Below are 20621 nucleotides of genomic sequence, written 5' to 3'. Positions count from 1 at the left end.
GGAATTTTTCGTAAATCTTTTGAATTACATATTAAAAATAAATATTTCTAACAAATAAATAACTTTTTATTCTTCGTATTCGATTGTTGACTGTGTCAGGATGAGATGAACCTGGGCCTTAAATCTAAACTGCCGAGTAGATCTAGAACTAGAAACAACAAAAAAACAGACGAGAAGATGGATAGATTAGGTGGGTCAAATACAACAAAAATACCAATACCCAAAATTGGGACCTCTTTTTTAGATATTAGAACTTCCCAAAGGTATTTTCTTAAAAACGACTTCCCGAGGGAAAATTTCTTAAATAGCAACTTCCCAAATGTGCCTCAGATCATCCTAGCCGCAGCGCTCGACCCGCCCAATTGCAGCCTGCAACGCCTCAGATCAGAAGGCCTAAGCTAACCTTAAGTTTATACTTTTGGGGGAAGTTGCTGCTTGGGAAATTTCACATTTGGGAAGTTGCCGTTTGGTAAATTGTCACTTGAGAAATCGCCCTTGGGAACCCTCCCCCCCCCTTTTGAAACTCTAACAAAATTAAATCACCAGCAAATAAATAAAAAAATATAATACAATTAGAACATCTTTGTGTCCAAACATGTTTTTGTTTGTTTCCAAGTTTTGTGTTCTTGTAAAAAGTTTTATGCAAATTATTAAAATCGAATTTACTTGAACATATTTATGCACTGGGTTGCACAGAATATTAAAGTTTATACATGCGCGCCTTCTAAACTTTATTGTATATTACGCGCACGTTTTCTATCAAGATTATTTATCCTGGAAGCGAGGAAGGAAAAAAGTAATAATTGTAAAATAATAACGGGCTAAAAAATTCAAAACGTTTATGATTTCTTTTTTTCTTTTCTGTTTTCATTTTTGTTTAAGAATTAAACTAAATCTTTTAACATAACGTGAAATCTTATTTACATATATGTTTGTTATATATCAAATCTATCTTTTCTATTTTCATTCTTATTTAAGAATTCAAGTTCAGTGATAACTAGAAAGCTCTGAAATATCAAGAAGATTCTTAGACCTATTTATCAAATCTATCTTTACTATTTTCATTCTTATTTAAGAATTAAATTACAGTGATAGCTAGAAAACTCTGAAATGTCAAGACGACTATAAGAATCAAGTTGTGACTTCAACAATCCAATGAGACACAGCAACTGTACAGCTTGCCCCATTTCATTTTAATACTGATTTATTCAGTGTCTAGTAAAACTTTTTGCTTTGTATCAATATAAAATATGCTTAAGTATTGCTGAAAAGTCGTCATCCAACTCCATTGTTTTCTGGTTATCACTGTATATAGTCTAGCATAACAGAAAATCTTATTTATAAATTTTGATTATTTTCTATTTATCTATCTATCTAATTATCTATCTATCTATTTATATTTTTATCTTTCTATCTATATCTATCTATCTTAATCTATCTATATTTCACATTAACAGATGACATTTGTTTTAACCTTGAATCACTACTTGAGAGACATGGAATTAATTTTAAACAAAGCAAAACAAATTCATCATGGTTTTTCCCTTCACAACTAAATACATCAAATTTTCTGTGTACACTGGATTTTACTGCGTGAGAAAGAAACTGTACCATGTTCAGCCAGACATTGTTAATTGACGAAGTTAAGATTTACTTCCTTGTATGTTAAAAAATCTAAAATTATTTAAAATATAAAGAAAATAAAATCAAACCTTTATTTCTAGATGATCCTTACTATAACGGAATGAGCGCCAGAGTCCCAGCTTTTGGAAGAAAAGTGGAAAAACAACCGGAAAAACATTTTAATAGGTAAAGTTTTTACTTATAATTTAATTATTATTGTAAATTAAAGCTTGGCAAATGTTTTAAAATTAAAGCTTGGCAAATGTTTTAAAATTAAAGCTTGGCAAATGTTTTAAATTTAGAGCTTGGCAAATGTTTTAAAATTAAAGCTTGGCAAATGTTTTAAAATTAAAGCTTGGCAAATGTTTTAAAATTAAAGCTTGGCAAATGATTTAAATTTAGAGCTTGGCAAATGTTTTAAAATTAAAGCTTGGAAAATGTTTTAAATTTAGAGCTTGGCAAATGTTTTAACCTAGAGCTTGACAAATGTATAAGTTTAGAGCTTGACAAATATTTAAATTTAGAGCTTGGCAAATGTTTTAAATTACATTATTTTCATCTCTTTTTATCCTAGAATGAAGTCTCCTACCCGCCTGGGGGGCGTGTCTGGTAAGCTAGGTGGAGGAGTGGGCCAGATAGGGGGTGGAGCTGGTCAAGCCTGGTGGCATTCTAGACTTTACCCAGAAGGATTTCCAGGTGGGATTTTTTCAGATATCAAATTTTTGCCAATTTGATAATTTGATAATTTCGTTGACTTATGAGCACAGTAGCATGTTGACAACCCCATGTTGTAATTTTGCATGCCAAAAATACACAATTTTTATATTTTTAAAACTTCTTCTTTCCTGTCATAGAACTGTATAGGCTGAAGTAAAACTGAGAAGACAAAATATAAAAATAATTATTTGAATTACAAGGCGCTTGTCGCCACATTTGCTAGGAATAACTACAATCAACGCAGAAAAAATTCCATTGGAAAGAAAATTGACGTAAATTTAGAATTGACAATGTTTATGAGAAAGAGTATTCATCTATTTGACATTCAGTGTTAAAATAAATCAATATGCGCTCGGGAGCGTATTCAAGAATTTGTTCGGGGGGGGGGGAGGCGGTTTCCCGTCTGAAAATCATAGTTTTCCCTTCTCCAGAGGGGGGGGGCGCCTAGTTCCCATAGCCTCCCCCTGTGTACGCCTATGGCTAAAACAAATGAGGGCCTGAATAGATATTGTATGATGAGTGTTCTGCCAAGATCAGATCTCTAGACTCAAACATGCGGAACTCTTGTATACCTCGTTAAATAACTCCCAGGGCTGATAATTAGGGCTACGGAGGGAGGAGTGTTAAAATTTGAAAATAATTTTTTTTAAAAATTTTATATTTATTTAACAGATTGAATTGATTAATCTTAATTGATTACTTAATTGATTAAGTAATTTGAGAGTGACAATTTGATTTGTAAACTAAATATATTTTTGTATATCCTGGAATTTTCTGAATTGATTTGTTTTTTAATGCATAGTCTTCAGAATGGTTTATCAAATGAAATTGATAAATTGCTTGTCTGTAGAAAGTGGTGTATCCCTGCTGCATGTTGATCAGGGCGCTAAGGACCAACGACACGTGGAAAAGGATCTAAAAACAAAGGGTCAGTAAGTACAACGGGTAGCGGTGGAGTTCTGTACGCTTAGAGCTAAAGTCCAACAACGAGAGATCAGGATTGTGTTCTGAAATTTAAATCCTGCATTTTCATTGGCCAGTAAAAAACTGTCCTCTAATCCTAATTTTGGCTAGAATGGTTTCTTAAAAACATTTTTAAAACACGCTTTTCAAGCTTTCATTAACAATTAAATAACTAACCAATAAAAACCAATGTAATGCGGTTGGTGGTGATTGTTGTTGTTTGAGCCAACAGCTTTAATAGGCAAATAAATTTTTTAATTTCCTGTATTCCAGGAAAGGCAACTTTTGATTTTATATTAATATTTTAATATTCAAAAAAGGAAATTTAATTTATGTATGCAAATATTGTATGACCTCTAATAACTTTAAAAAGTATGTGGCTGACATGAAAAAGATGGTACCGGAGGCGCAACGGTGAGTGGTGGTAGCAGATTAAGACATCTTATTTAGGTTATCATTAATGCTGTTGCATGTCAAGAATAATATTTATAATAATGATATCATACCGAGATTAATTTGGGAATTTAAGTAATTATGCGGTGTAAGCATGAAGATGCTGAGAAAATTCATTAAATAAATGATATTTTCAGAATTGTCGAGCTACCACGATGGCGGACGGGGCAATGCGCAACAGTTGCCAAGGAACCGGTTTGCTTCTCCTTCCCGTCCTACCATTTTCCGCAGCGGCTGGGAATGATCATGGAAATCCGCCAAAAACTAAAATTTCCCCAGATCTGTGTACTAGTCCGTTCCATAGCTAGTCCAAAATGCAATATAATGTGAATAAAAGTAAAAGATAAATGAGAAAAAGACCTCTTCCTAGTCTAAACTGTAAGTCGCGGCATTGGTTCAATCTTAGTGAACAATAAAGCATTATTTTCTAAGTCATAACTAAGGCTAAAATTATACTCCAATGTATAATGTACATTATACCCATCCTAAATGTATGTAGGCCTAAAACCAGTAAATAATACTGCCATTTTTCCTCTTCCTGTAAAATATATGTACTTCAACGTAATGTGTTGTAAATGTAAATAGTGTAAACAATACTTTAATTATATTTTTTAAATTTTGTAAAGTTTTTATCATTGTGCTTAAAATTGGCAAGATTGATTTAAAACATTTGTTCTTTATTTTGTACGCAAAAAAATAGGGTTGGTCTACACCAAACGCTGTTTTGGATTTCAGAATTTAAGAAACAATTCGTTTTTATGGACCTGCAGTACCAACTTCTCACATTCGTAGAGTAAACTCAAATTATATTCGAACTACTATGACATTTCTTTGATCAACCATGTCTTAAAACTAACTTTTAAAACAAATTGATTCAATTAAAATTTACTAATATAAATGTATAATATCTGTTAAAATATTAAAACTTCAACTGCTTATTGTATTGTAATATTAAGAAGGGTTAAAATCATACAGAAATATTACATAAAAATAATTCAGTTTATTTTTAAACTGCTTTTTAACTATTATCATTGAAAACAAAGTTTTAGAATTGGTAGATATACAAACTTGTAAAGAAAAAATTTTCATCTTAACTAAAAAAAACTGTTTTGGTTTAATCTAATTTCATTGATTGTGAAATGCATTATTCAGTATTTTGACCTAATGCAGTTTCATGTTTTTTTTTCATTCCTTTTTTACAATTTTTCAATGTTATTTAGAACTTGTGATAAACAGTCGGCTGTGAATGTAGATTATTTAACCCTAATAAATACTTTTTGTAAATATTATTAAGAAATAAATATTTAGTAAATAATTTTTTTTTGCAAAAATATTTCCTTTCGAGTTTCGGGAATCAGCACTACTGTTGTGGTAGTACCCAGCTGGGATAATTTGAAGATAAACTACCCATAAGTTTAGACCTTCGGTTTATTAGTCAGTGAACACACATTCATCCTTTTAATTGATAGTCACGTCAAACTAAAGTAAATTGCACGTAGGTTTAAAATATTTTATGTTTTCAATCATAACTCCCTGTGTTGAAGAGCTATTTACTGAAGAACAAAAAGAATTTCTAAGATATGACTGGATAAAGGAATTGAGTCTTTTCACAAACTCAGATTTTCAAATCCCTATATCTTTGAAACCCAATAATAGACCTTAGATATTTCAAATTATGAATTAGGTTAGATCAAATAATCTAAGTTTAAAATATATAAGTTTCTGACAAAGACTTAACTCCTTTGCAATGCTCGCACTTGTGCGTAATATCCAAACTATAGAGAAGCTTAAAGATCACAAAGTCGCACAAGTAGTGTCGCATAACGCATAAATTTGACCTGCTCTGCATGGTTAATTTGCAGTGCATTGTTGGTACTTCACCGTTGTGCAGGGGATTTGCTTCTTAAATTTTGAAGTAGATATATATGTATGGTCTATCAAACTTTCTTTGCTGGTTATTTATTCAATGATAATAATGCAGAAAACAAAACGCTCGAGTTAATCTGGTTGATATCTCCTCTACTCCACATACACGAGTTGATCTGGTTGATATCTCCTCCACTCCACATACACGAGTTGAACTGGTTGATATCTCCTCTACTCCACATACACGAGTTGAACTGGTTGATATCTCCTCTACTCCACATACACGAGTTGATCTGGTTGATATCTCCTCTACTCCACATACAAAAGTTGATCTGGTTAATATCTCCTCTACTCCACATATACAAGTTAATCTGGTTGATATCTCCTCTACTCCATATACAAGAGTTGATCTGGTTAATATCTCCTCTTCTCCACATATACAAGTTAATCTGGTTGATATCTCCTCTACTCCATATACACGACTTGATCTGGTTGATATCTCCTCCACTCCAAATACACAAGTTGATCTGGTTGATATCTCCTCTACTCCACATACACGACTTGATCTGGTTGATATCTCCTTCACTCCACATACACGACTTTATCTGGTTGATATCTCCTCTACTCCATATACACGACTTGATCTGGTTGATATCTCCTCTAATCCACATACACGACTTGATCTGGTTGATATCTCCTCTACTCCACACACACCAGTTGATCTGGTTGATATCTCCTCCACTCCACATACACGAGTTGATCTGGTTGATATCTCATCTACTCCAAATACAGGAGTTGCAATTAAAATAACTTTATTTCAAACCTACAAACAGAGATACAGTTTTAGCAAATAAAATATTGGTATGCATCGTTTTTAATACTAAATGATATAACCTTAATATTAGGGTATATGTGGGGAAAATGAGAAGTCGGTAGGGTCTGGTTTAAACGTTTTAATACTTCTGGAAATAAATACCCCGTTGGTTAAATAAAATTGTTGATTACTGAGAGTTAATCATGGACTTTAAGCATTTACTGTATTTAAACGTGTTTTCACTTTTCAATGATTGTTGTATCTGTTGTCGGAGGGAGGTTTGGTTTGGGGGTTGCTCCGGGAGTGGGGGGGGGGGTTGTTCTTTTTGAAAGACAACATCTCTTGGAGAAAGGTTTCAAACATGATTTATGGTCTACAAATATATCTTTACTGAGTTGATTCCGATACAGCCAAGACATTCTTTTCTTGTATAAGTTTCTTTTGAAAGCTGATTACTTTCAATTATGGATTCTAAATTCATATTTTTGCGTCAGAAAATATTTGAAGGATTTTGTCCAAATCGAAATTTGTCAATCAAGACAAGTGACGCCGACGGATGTGAATCAGGAAAAGGTAATTGTATTTGAACTGGAAAAACCAGCCGTATTGTATCCTAATTTTAATATGAGACAAAAGCTAGGTTTTTGGTGGAGTAACCAATAAATGTTGGTGCCCTAATACTCAACTGTTTTTCTTTCATAAGCCAAAATGAAATGTAATTTTTAGGTTTAATAAAAGAATTTAAAAATTTACTTTACATGCTTTTCTTACATTTTCTGAAATACAAATAACCTATGAGCAATTTAACTATAATGGATGACAAAATATCTGCATTAACAGTAAATTTATAAAAAAGTAATGTGGTGAAGTAATTTATAATAAGAAAAGAATGTCAAAAGCTTAAACAAGTGAATACAAGATACAAGTTTGATATTTTCTGTCTAAAGAGGTTCTTGATGTCGTCTTTATACTAATGTGTTTATTGGTGACAATAATTTTTGGACTAATAAAGTTTTGTTTTGATCATTATTGCAGACCATCTAGGCTAACAAATAAGTCCAATTTTTAATTTTCAAGACTCGGTCAACTTTTAAGAGTCGCCTTGTCCTTTGATTTTACTTAAACTAATCACTTAACCCTATTCCTGCTGGGGGGGGGTCAATTTGACCCCCCCTGTAGTTTTTTTTACATAACTCAAAAAGTATTGGACTGAGGCTGTTGAAATTTTCTGACTTTTCCTACATACCCAAAGCCCTCCATTTAGGCCTAAAACCGGGCTTTAATACTAACTGCCTGAGTCCTCAGGCACACTGCCTGAATGACTGCTTTTTCCTGTAACAAACTAAATCTTTGTTTTGACCCACTTCCACTTGTCAGATTTTGATAAGATTTAGCTTTTTGGAAAGCCTTTGACATAAGGAAACGGATTACACAAGTTATGCGAAAAAAAATTGCAAATTTTTTGCAAACAACCTGTCAAAGGAAATTTGCACATTTTTAGTTTTTCTTGATTAAAAATCAGATTATTTAAAATTTTGAAAAAATGTTTGCATATTTAAAATGGCATGGTCAAGGGCTTTTCAAAAATGTATAATTTTTCATTTTTTGGACAAATTTTTTTTTGCAAACATTTTTTCCTGTAACAAACTAAATCTTTGTTTTGACCCACTTCCACTTGTCAGATTTTGATAAGATTTAGCTTTTTGGAAAGCCTTTGACATACAAAGCAATTACTTTTTCTTGTATCTTACCTGATCACATCTAAAATGGGTCTGTTTGAAGAACACAACTGCTGTGTTTAAAGTTCAATGAACCATTTAAAGTCGTAAATTCATTCTAAAATCGTTTAACCTATTCCAGAGTTTTATGGTTATCACTGTATAGAATAATAGCACCTTTAAGAATCCCTCTCATGTTGTTCCAGATATCAAAATCCAGAACCATTTCTAAATTACTAACAGTTTATTTAAAATCATGAACAGAGTTTTAGCGATTTAAAAGTTATTGAAATATTCCTCTCATTCTTTTTATAAATTCGAACACAATGTTGTAGTTTCAAAATATTTAAATTGTTGTTTGATATGTCTATTCTATCTTATTCTGATCGCTAAATTTTTGTCCTTAAATGATATAATTAATCATTGTGCAATTAAAGTAACAATTTATTACTTTGTCCTGTATAATAATACTCTTCGCTTATATATATATATATATATTTGTATATATGGATATGATATATGTTATATATGAATATGATATTATTTATTTATATAGATGTGTTATACTGGCCAAAAGGCTGGACCAAATTAGCGAAAATAGGTCTTTTTTATGTGTAAATTTGTGAAAATCCAGTGGCAACGCCGGGGACGTCAGCAAGTAATGTGCAGGGTGTCCCAAATCATGTTAGATCGTCAATGGGTCTATATTACAATTTCCGGGACTTATCAGAAAATTTAAGAATAAATCATTTAGAAAAATTGAATGAGCTGCTAATATTAAAATTTAATTCAGGAAATGCTATGTTTTTCGAATATTATATGCTTATTTTGGAGTTTTAAAGCTTGGAGATAATCTAATATGATATGGGACGCTCTGTATACATATAGAGCAGTTTTAGCGGTTTATCTTGTTTGGGTTTGGGTGCTACATCTATGTTATAATATACTAAACACTCCAGCCAAATTTAAACTATTTACACTAGGTATCAATCAAAGAGAACTAGATATATTTGGGGTGGGGTGGGGGGGATGGGGGGGGGCGGAAACAACAATGTTATGACAGGCTCAGTAGGCGGCCTATTCTATTTATTTTACAGTAAGATTTTAAAGGGTGTCAAAAAAAATTCCCTAAAAAGATTTGACGTTTTAGCAAATGATGTTTTCCTTCACAATCTTAAAAGAAATTTAGTAAAACATTGTTTTATTCTAAATTTTCTAAAATATATTTTTTTGACAGATTTGAATATCGTGGCATAGACAATACACACAAAGATTTAATACAATGCCTAGGAATTAGAATATCTAATAGGGCAGACACAGAAGCTGACAATCATGTAAAGTTCATTTAAATCTGGTTCCTAACATCTATGCTTCTACAGTGTTACCAATGAAACTGTGAAATAGGAAGACGACATGTAAGCAATATTATGTGTATGTGTTAAAAGCAAATAGGCTTAGTTCCACTTCACAATTGCCGCGTGTCATGATGACTATTTAAAGCCTATTTTAAGACTTTTTAAAGCCTATTTAAAGACTATTTATAGCCTATTTAAAGACTATTTATAGCCTATTTAAAGACTATTTAAAGCCTATTTAAAGACTTTTTGAAGCCATAAGTTAAGTCTACCAGTTGTTTTCATATTCCACTGTGCTATGGGTCTCACTGTTTTATAATTTAAAACGTCTAATTGAAGTTCAAATACTTGGAAGATTTGATTTCCAATAGAATACTTAAAAGGCAAGGATGTCCCTGAAAAACAGTTTCCTCCCAAGGGTCCCACTTATTTGTACTATTAAAACAGAACTGTACAGTAAAGGTCGTCTTTGTTTTTTCCCTTACTTAAAAAATGTATTTAATTGGATTTTGTAGCGTTGTTACAAATATATTTCTGAAAATGTTTCAGTAAATTTGTTAGAAGAAAAATAAGTGGCTAATTACAAAGGGACAATTATGAATAAAAAAAATAAGACCCAGTAAGAACAGTAAGTATAATTTCAAGTGAATTTACATTTAATAGGGGGGCTGTCGATTCACAACGATGTCCTTTAAACCTTTGACTGAGCAAGGTTGTCAGGTTTTTCCTTTTTTATCTAGAGAAATGGTTTTATTGCTGAACACCTTGTTTGTTATCATATTCACCAATTTTACACCTTTTTATTGGTTTTATTGTTGAACACCTTGTTTGTTATCATATTCACCAATAATTACACCCTTTTACACAGCATTTCAGATAAATGTACATTTAGTTCTTTGTCCTCAATGATCATGGACATGGTCAACAGATTAAAGTGACCATTCCTTACTTTACTGAAATTGTTAAATTTGAGTTTTAAAAAATAAATGTTTCATCTTGTAAACTATTTTGTGAATTTAAATCTATAAGTTTATCCATTTAAAGCCCAGCAGACCTCTATTGATAAATAACAATAGGAATTCATTTGATTGCATTATTATCATATTTATTGTATTTATTGATTATTAAACAATTCAACATTATTTCCGGATTAAGGAACACATATCAGGAAAAGGGGGATTAAAATAAATTAGATAGATATTATTCTATTTTTGAAAACACAGGTTTTTAAGATTAAAATAGTATTTGCAAAGTTACAATCACAATTAGGGTTTCCACGAAATGGCTAAATCTTTTGCGCAAAATTTTTTTTTTTGCGATTTTTTGCGCTATTTTTTTAATCTCGTGAAAAATAATGCAAGAAAGTAACCAATGCCTGAAGAATCCACTTTTAGGAAATATGCATGTCCAAAACTAAAATTGTCGAGAAAATTGTGAGATTTGAACTCTTCTTAATTCTGTCATTGGTCCAAATAGTAAGACATTCCACAACAAGATTTTTGCAGAATTGAACTCTAAGAAACACACACTGTCACCAACCGTTTGATTTTTACAAAATTGCGGAATTGCGCAAAACTTGAGTTTCGCAAAAGCGGAATAGGGCAATTTTGCGCGAAATGACTTTTGCGAATGATTGCGCAAATTGTCGTTTTCGTTCCGCAAAAATTGCGCGAAAGTTTTGCGAATGGAAACCCTAATCACAATTTGAACACCTAAATGAAATCTAATACCGATTAAGAACTAAATAACATAAATAATTTCAATTTTTTCTTACTTTCTTTATTTAAGAATAAAAAATCTAGTTACTTATTGTCGATTCTTTCTGAGAATTTATTCATCTATGTCCAGCAGCTTTCTTTTTCTAGAAAGCTTTCCATTTTCTTGCTTTCTTTATTTGTCTGCTTTCATATTTATAAAACCTCTGAACTTAGCAAAGCAGTTTACCCTATATTTGCTCTATTTAAGAGTTTGTAATTATTTTTAAAAAATGTATCACCAGTTATAGAGTGACTTCTCAATTAATTTGATATACACGAGTAATATGTGAGAAACATACAATCATAAAAAAAACGTTTTCCATCTGAAAAACAGACCTCATTTGTATCATCTTTCTGATTGTTTTAAGTCTTTTTTACAATATAATTTAATACGATATCAGTTATAACATAGTTTTTACAATATTTAATACAATATCAGTTATAACATCGTTTTTACAATATTTTTTAAAATATCTGTTATAATATAGTTTTACAATTTTTATTACGATATCAGTTATAACATCATTTTTACAATAGTTAATACAATATCAGTTATAATATTGTTTTTATATTATTTAATACGATATCAGTTATAACATCATTTTTACAATATTTAATACAATAACAGTTATTACATCGTTTTTACAATATTTTTTACGATATCAGTTATAACATCATTTTTGCAATATTTATTACTATGTCAGTCATAACATCGTTTTTAACAATATTTATCATGATATCAGTTATACCTTCGTTTTTACAATATTTATTACAATTTTAGTTATAACATCGTTTTTAAATATTAAAACGATATCAGTTATAATATCGTTTTTAAAGATATTTACTATAATATCAGTTATAACATTGTTTTTACAATATTTATTAGGATATCAGTTATAATATTGTTTTTAAATATTTAATACAATATCAGTGATAACATTGTTTTTTACAATATTTATTACGATATCAGTTATTCCATAATGATTACAATATTTATTACGATGTCAGTTATAACATCGTTTTTACAACATTTATTACAATGTCAGTTGTAACATTATTTTTACAAGACTTAAAACGATATCAGTTATAATATCTTTTTTAACAATATTTATTATGAGATCAGTTATACCATCGTCTTTACAATATTTATTACAATATCAGTTTTAACATTGTTTTTACAATATTTATTATGATATCAGTTTTTACATCGATTTTACAATACTTAATACGATATCAGTTATAACATCGATTTTACAATATTGTTTACGATTTCAATTGTAACATCATTTTTACAATAAATATTACGATATCAGTTATAAAATCAGAAAGGTTTTACAATATCAACGTTTTAATTAGTTTTTGACAACTTTAAAAGACGGGAAGTGGTCCTAGAAATACGGTTACTTGCTACAGTGAAATATTAAGACGACCTTCAAGTATTTCTTTTTCTTCTATATATAAATTTGACTTGTCTGTTTGTTTGTTTGTATCCAATAAACGTCAAAACGGCTGAACCGATCGGGCCCAAATTTTTTGAGGGGACATCTAGGGACCCCAGGGAAGGTTTATGAATGATCAAAATTTCAAATATTTGTCTCCATCAGAATTCGATCTTCATTAAATTTTTGAAAATTTTGAAAATCCACGAACCTTTTTGTGAAAACCCGCGAATTATTTTTGTTTTGTTTTACGATGTACACAAAGAGAATATGTTCACAATTAATTTAGAAAATTGGCGCGAAGCGCCCTCTAAGGCTAGTTATATATAAATTTGGCTTGTCTGGATGTCTGTTTGTTTGTTTGTATCCAATAAACGTCAAAACGGATGAACCGATCGGGCCCAATTTTTTTGTGGGACATCACGTGACCACAGGGAATGTTTATGAATGATAAAAATAAAAAAATGTGTTGATTAAAGGTTTTTAATTTTGCGAAAAAAAATTAAATTCTTGAAAATCCGCGATTTTTTTTTAAAAATCCGCAAAATTTTGTTCTTCTTCGTTTTAAAATGTAAACAAAAAGAACAGGTTCACAATTAAAATAGAAGATGTGCGCGAAGCGCCCTAAAAGCCTAGTATATTTTTATTAAAAAGAAAATAATTTTACTAATGTTTATAGGACTTCTACAACTCTAGTCTAATAATCGTCTAACGTCTTCCTAAACCTAAATTGTATTGGTCCCATTGTGAATTACAAAATTCAAGGATACAGATTGAAGCTATAATAAACTTCAATGATTTTTTAATAATTATTTTTTATGCAGATACACGATGTCGTTTTCTTCCTGGATGAAAGGAGAACAATTCAGGTAAATCTTAAAAAGAATTTTATCTTATTTCTTCAATAATTTTTTTTATATATTGATGTATGTTTATTTTCTCATTTAGAGACCATTTTGATACAGGAATATATGTTTGTTCCAAATGCAACCATCAACTTTTTTCAAGGTATTATTAGTAAAAGTTGTGTAGCAGTAGTAGTAGCATTATGAGTATTATTATTCTTGTTATCATTAATATCATTTTTTCTTTTATCATTTTAGCGACTCAAAATTCAGCCATGATACGCCCTGGCCGGCTTTTGCGCAAACTTTACAAAAAGGTAAAATAGTTTTTTAATCGACTTTTTGTTATTCTTCATAATATTTGAAATGTTCAGATTCAGTTTCAAAGCGACAAGAAAAACCGGGTACACTGAAGGTAGTTTTAAACACAAATGTATTTGCGCTACAGGGTGTCCCAATAAACATGGGAATTCAGTAACTAATTCGATATCGTCTTTTTAAATAATTCTTTGATTTAGTATAGTGATTTCTACTGAGAAAGCTGTAATCTGTAAGAGTTTCGTCTGCTATGTTCACATTTTGTTTGTTTATGTTTTGACTGCATAAGGGTGTACTTGGTAAAACAAGAAAATTGCTGTATACAAACAGAGTAAACTTGTCCGTCTTCACTGTTCATCTTGCGGAGACATTATTATACACATCTTTACAGTCTTTTGCTCTTTTCATAAAATAAACTCTAGCAGACATAATGATATTATGGCTTTTGCAATAAGGTATTACAATGCTTATTCATAACAAAGACGATATCCAATTCGTCACTGAACTCCCATGTTTTTTGGGACACCCTGTATCATTGCATGATGACTGATGAGGGATGCTCTTTAATTGGATAAGACTTCAGAGACACTGCTTAAAGGAATTTAAAGGGACTTTAGGCGTAATTTCAAGTGATCCTCGATATGTAAAGAGGGCAGTGTCCGATTTATAACTTAAAAACTCTCTTAAGTAAATTATATTAATTACGGAATGCAATAAAAGGCAATTTAAGTTTCAAGGCACATTTAAACGATATTTGTCAAAAGATTTCGGAAAAAATAGGATTTTCATCAAAACTTTGAAAAATTTTGCGATAAAGTAATTAAAAAGTTTCCATTTTTACTTAGCTGGAGCTGGATGTAAATTTTGCGAAAGAGATTGAACAAACATTTGGAAACCATACCTAGCAGACTAAACATCTATGGATTACAGCTTTACATCATTTTATGAAAGATGTAAAGCTGTAATCCGTTTATTGGGACACACAGTAGTATAAATAGATTCAGCTTTTGCTCATTTCAATTTACATTTTAAAAGATAGCCATAAACAATTTGAAGAATGAATCTAGGTAAGCTGCGGTGGATGCGGGAATGGATTGGGTCATGAGTTTATTGGAGACGGACCTAAAGGAGCTTCGAGATTTTGAATATTCAGCCATTCACTGAGGTACTAAAGACGACATAAATATTTTTTATACTAAGTGGCTTTAAGCAAATATTAACTCACATCAATCAATCAATCTAGCTAGGCATTCTTCTTGAAGGAATTTCATGAAAAGTATAAAAGAAAGATTGAAACAATTTTAAGCAACTTGACTGAGTGATTTTTAAAAATTTGTATAATTTACTTAATCTTCTGATCTGTATAAAACTAACGGTTCAATTTTATATATTAAATTTTGTAGGTTTGTGCCTGGAAAAGGCAAAACTACAGAGACTGAAAACAAAATGTCGGATTCTGGCTGCTGAGGTTAAAAACCGGTTTCTAAATCAGCTGTTCAAGCAATTTAGGGCCAAACCAAATATTCTGAATTTTTGTAATTTTCTTTAAACTAAACAAAAAATGTGTTCTAAATATTTATCAGTATTTAAAGAAACAATTTTTTAATCCTAATCACATTCCTTGATTTTTAAACTTTTTCTGCTAAATGACGCAATACTCTAAAATGATTCCAAAGTGTATTGCAGATGAAGTAATAAGCAAGAAAATAAAAATATGAATATATTTATAAATGTATATTATCTGTAAACCAAATAAAAGTCTTTAAAAACATTATTTATTTGTATTTTATGTTTTGCCTATTTGATTTGTGTTGATTGTCCAAAAGTAATACACTTGTTAATTCTTAATGTTCAATTTTTTAAACATAGAATTTTTCATTCATGTCTTTTTTTAAACTTTCCGATATTTGTGTTGACTTACTGACTTTCTGACTTACTGACTTTCCATTGTTCAGAGTTAATGACCTTTTCCTTTTATAGTTATAATGCTAGAGATATGAAAACTATAATTTTGAAAAGCACTTGAAAAATGCATGTTGAAACATGTGTCACACTAAGATATTTATTTAAAACCCAAAAATTTTTTTCTGTATTTTTTAACCCTTTTTAGGCAGTTTTTTAAGACCCTCCATATAACACCCAAACTATTAAAATTATCGGTCTATTTTTTTTTAGGTGGCCTTGAAAATTTGAGCTATGAACATGCATTTCAACCCTAAACCTAGTCCCTAAGGTTTGTTTCTAGGGAGGGAGGCGCCAAACGCCCCCCACAGGCTATACGCAGAGATGTTACAAGAAACATTACCTAAAGTATAGTAAACCTCAGCAGACTCAAAAGCCTTTCATGAGTCAGAACAGGACAAAGAGGCTGAACCGAAACACAGAACAGAGACTGAAAAAATATATTCAGAGTAAAACAGTTGAATTAGTAATTACAGAACCTACAGTTAGGACTGTTAATCAATTTTGAAAACGATTATTAAACGATCGTTTTTTGTTTCGTTTTTCGATTGTTTTCAAAAACAATCTATTCCTTTTCGGTAAAAACACTTGTTTTTAAAAACAACCCACTCATTTTGAATAATAATCGTTTTTAAAACCGACCATTTTTATAAAAACTATTTGCGACCGGTTTTTCTACGATTGTTTTAAAAAAACGATTGCTTTTGAAAAAACGATAGCTTTTGAAAAAAAATTATATTGACAATTATGTTTACGGTCATTAACGATCGTTAACGAAAGGATGTACTTTATAAAAACGATCGTTTTTGAAAAAAAATTACATGCAACTTTATTGAATGTTGTCTTACATGAAGTTGAACAGTTGTGGGGAGCTAAAACTTCTTGATATTTTCTCAAAAACTACTTAATAATAATTACAGATGCCTTCAGGTCTGTTTCCTCTCTTTGTTAACGATCGTTAACAAAAGGTCGTCGTTAACAATTGTTAATGAAACAACGAGTTTTATAAAACGATTGTTTTGAAAATGACCATTTTTAAAACACCAACTTTTTAAAAAATGATCGTTTTTAAGAATGATAGTTTCGTTTTAGATTGTTCGTCGTTGTTTTCATAAAAAAAAATATGGTTTAAAAAAAATAAAAACGTTAACATCCCTACCTACAGTACATTGAGCAACATCAACAACAAGATCATCAGGAAGATCATCAGGCTCCGGAGAACGCAGGTCAACAAGAATTTCTTAACCAGTAAACAAATTTTACCCATTCTCTTTACCAAGAACAACCAAAAATAATTTTCATACAAGTTTACTGTCAGCAGTCAGGAACAAGGGAAGCAAAATATCGGGGAAAATGTTTTTCCATAGCAAAGACTGGACGACCAGTGCTAAACAAAGCATGAGTGAAAAGACCTCTAGGACCCTCCAGACGTCCAAGGAATAAAAGCAGAATATCAACCAGGATCAGAGCAGCATCTCTAGAAAAACTGCACAGGACAGGAAGTATAAAAATCAATCAATCAATAATTGGTAAATGAGGATATAGAGTAGAGAGGGGGAGAAATAGGTCAGAAAGTAGGTCAGTAAGTAGACGACTAAGAAGTAGAGTAGGAAGCACAGACAGATGGGAAAGTAGTTTATGACCGACAATGAAGACGACAATGACAATGAAAAGGGTAAAGAGGTGGAAATCCATTTCATTGGGAAAAAGATTTTTATAGTTGCCAAAGTCAAACCACAGTAACGCTCTAACCAAGGATGGGAGAATGGATACCAATTAATTGCAATTTAAACAACAAAAACAACAATGATTTTTTTTATATCCTGTAGTATTTAATTCAATCATTGAATTCAATCTAATGATATCCAAGTTCTCACTCCAGGCTGGAGCATTACATTCTACAGTTATTTATAATTTTAATGATAATGATGTCTTTGTTCAGTTCAGAAAGGGAGACGGCGTAACTTGGCTGGTCAACCTGGAGATCGGAGGCAGAGGTCCGGCGGAGGACAGCAGAGCAGGAGGGGGGGAACTATCCCACTCATGTTCTTAGGCATCATAGCAGTATTGACAAACCCAACCAAGAACTCTGGAAACTTAAATGTCCTTGGTTATGATTGCAGCAACCCTAGTGATATTAAAGTTCATGATGCAGGGGCACTATGAATGCCCCCAGAAAACATAACTGGATGATACAACTAGATGATAACTAGATGTCCTAAACTCCACTTAAACTCACTTTTGAATTCCTATCACCGTACCAACTGGATGAAATCTGGGTGAAAAAACTCGACTTAAACTCAATTGTTGCAGAGTTGAGTTCTTCTGTCTTTACCCCTGAGATAAAAGTTGGATTTGGTAGAAGGAAAAAATCAGCAATTGGAGCCACAATGTCCTGCCTCACAACTTCACAAGTAGGGATGTTAAAGTTTTCATTTTTTTTAAAAAGATCGTTTCGTTATGAAAACTACGACAAAAAATCAAAAACAAGGGTCATGTTTAAAAACGATCATTTTTTTTAAAAAGTTCGTTTTTTAAAAATGGTTGTTTTGAAAACAATCATTTTTAAAAAGGATTGTTTCTAAAAACGATTGTTTTTATAAAACTCATTGTTTGGTTATAACAATTGTTAACAATGAACCTGCGTTAACGATTCTTAACAACAAACCTTCGTTAACGACGACAATTTGTTAACAATCGTTAATGACGACCCTTTGTTAACGATTGTTAAAGAAGATAGTAAACCGACCTATAGGGCATCTGTACTTATCATTGAGTAATTTTTAAGAAAATATCAAGAAGTTTTAGCTCTCCCACAACTGTTAAACTTCATGTAAGATGACATTTAATAAAGTAGCATGTATTTTTTTTCAAAAACGACCGTTTTTAAAAAGTTTGTTATTTTGGTAATGATGGTTAACGACAACCCTTTGTTAACAATTGTTAACGACGACCCTTTGTTAACAAGCATTAACATAATTGTCAATAAAAATTTGTTTTTCAAAAACGATCATTTATTCAAAAGTGATCATTCTTAAGAAAACAATCGAATTAAAAATGGTCCCAAATTGTTCCAATAAAAACGATTCTTTTCAAAAACAATCGTTATTTTTATTCTAAAAGTTCAAAAGGAGTGGGTCGTTTTTAAAAATGATTGTTCTTTTCCAAAAACGAAACGATCGTTTTTGAAAACGAAACAAAAAACAATTGATTAATGATCCTTTTCAAAAATGATTTACAATACTAGTCACTAAGTGTTTGAGAACCAGCAGATGCTCCGCCTCATCACCTCAGCTTTGAAACATTTGTATTCAATAGGGGAAAAGTTATTTACCAGTACAGCTGCATGTACAAAAGTGAACATAAAGTTAATGGATAAAGACATATGTTATGCAAACGTTCCAATACAAAGTTACTAACAATATCAATTCTTGAGCATAACTAAACGAATGCTAATTTCATTTTCTCTGGAGCTTTGCAAGAGCAGTACAAGGTATTTATGGATGAATAAGATTTGGACCTGGATTAAGGATTATTCCTCCGCCCTAGTAAGAACTCAAACTGAGGATGAATTTCCTTCATCCTGATGATGAAGTGGGTCTGTACACAGCAGACTTTGATCATGTGGTTGGGTTAAAAGGATATAACAACTTGGTCACAAGCTTAATAGTCAATGCCATGTATTGTGGAGATAACAATTGTGAACTACATGAACTACCTAGTGGACCATCATATTCATTGACAAAGTTGGAAAATGAGTTATAAGATATGACACAGCGGTACCAGTACAAACGTCGGACCCACAAACGCCAGACGGTACAAACATAAGACTTACAAACGTCAAACAGTGCAAACGTCGGACCAGTACAAACGTTGGACCAATACAAACATCGGACCAGTACAAACATCAGACTGGTACAAACGTCGGACCAGTACAAACGTCTGAGGGGTACATTTATAAGGAAAAACTTCAGACTAAGGAGGAAAAGATATATTTGAATTTCAAGATGAAAATTCTTGTAAATTCGCAATTTTCTCTCAAAATAATTCCCAAATTTTTTGTTAAAAATTCATAATCTCACAAAGTCTGGATACATGGACGAGGAGACTGCTAACTATATTGAGGTTAAGCAGGGGGGACGGCACCAACTTGATTCAAATCAGTTTGAATATGGGGTTACAAAGAAGAAAGCCAACAAAACCTATTACCAATGCATTCAAAGGAAAAACAATTATTGTCCTGCAGGAGCATTTGTAAATAGTGAGAATTACAAGATTATCAGTTTCCTGGGAGAGTATACACATGACAGTGATCTTATGAAGAAAAGAGTACGTGAAATAGGAAAACAAGTTGTTAACCCTATTCCTGCTGGGGGGGGGTCAATGTGACCCCCCCCCTGTAGTTTTTTTTACATAACTCAAAAAGTATTGGTCTGAGGCTGTTGAAATTTTCTGACTTTTCTTACATACCCAAAGCCCTCCCTTTAGGCCTAAAACCGGGCTTTAATACTAAACTGCCTGAGTCCTCAGGCACACTGCCTGAATGACTGCTTTTGCCTGTAGCAAACTAAATCTTTGTTTTGACCCACTTTCACTTGTCAGATTTTGATAAAATTTAGCTTTTTGGAAAGCCTATGACATAAGGAAACGGATTGCACAAGTTTTGCGAGAAAAAAAATTGCAAATTCTTTGCAAACAACCTGTCAAAGGAAATTTGCACATTTTTAAAATTTTGCAAAAATTTTTGCATATTTGAAATGGCATGGTCAAGGGCTTATCAAAAATGTATAA

At 31.5% G+C, this 20621-nt stretch overlaps 2 protein-coding genes across 2 annotated transcripts in view; both read left to right on the top strand.

Annotated features, from left to right (window-relative positions):
• Window positions 1-5019, top strand: part of LOC111695678 (uncharacterized) — a gene marked incomplete in the record, with an annotated part of 67927 nt that extends 62908 nt beyond the window's left edge. The window contains 5 exon segments of the mRNA XM_023465083.1: window positions 100-190; window positions 1725-1809; window positions 2198-2319; window positions 3191-3268; window positions 3894-5019. Coding sequence (XP_023320851.1) covers window positions 100-190; window positions 1725-1809; window positions 2198-2319; window positions 3191-3268; window positions 3894-4000 — 483 coding nt within the window.
• An 8510-nt stretch (window positions 5020-13529) lies between these two features.
• Window positions 13530-15642, top strand: LOC111695681 (methionine-R-sulfoxide reductase B1-A-like). The gene is made up of 6 exons (XM_023465085.1): window positions 13530-13574; window positions 13654-13713; window positions 13809-13867; window positions 13925-13965; window positions 14936-15033; window positions 15272-15642. The coding sequence occupies exons 1-6, from the start codon at window positions 13537-13539 to the stop codon at window positions 15333-15335; spliced, it is 360 nt and encodes a 119-aa protein (XP_023320853.1). The 5' UTR covers window positions 13530-13536; the 3' UTR covers window positions 15336-15642.
• Window positions 15643-20621: the final 4979 nt, after the last annotated feature.

The sequence above is a fragment of the Eurytemora carolleeae genome, unplaced genomic scaffold (genome assembly GCF_000591075.1).
Source record: "Eurytemora carolleeae unplaced genomic scaffold, Eaff_2.0 scaffold166, whole genome shotgun sequence".
In the NCBI taxonomy this organism is placed as follows: Eukaryota; Metazoa; Arthropoda; class Copepoda; order Calanoida; family Temoridae; genus Eurytemora; species Eurytemora carolleeae.
This window is presented reverse-complemented; position numbering and strand designations above follow the sequence as displayed.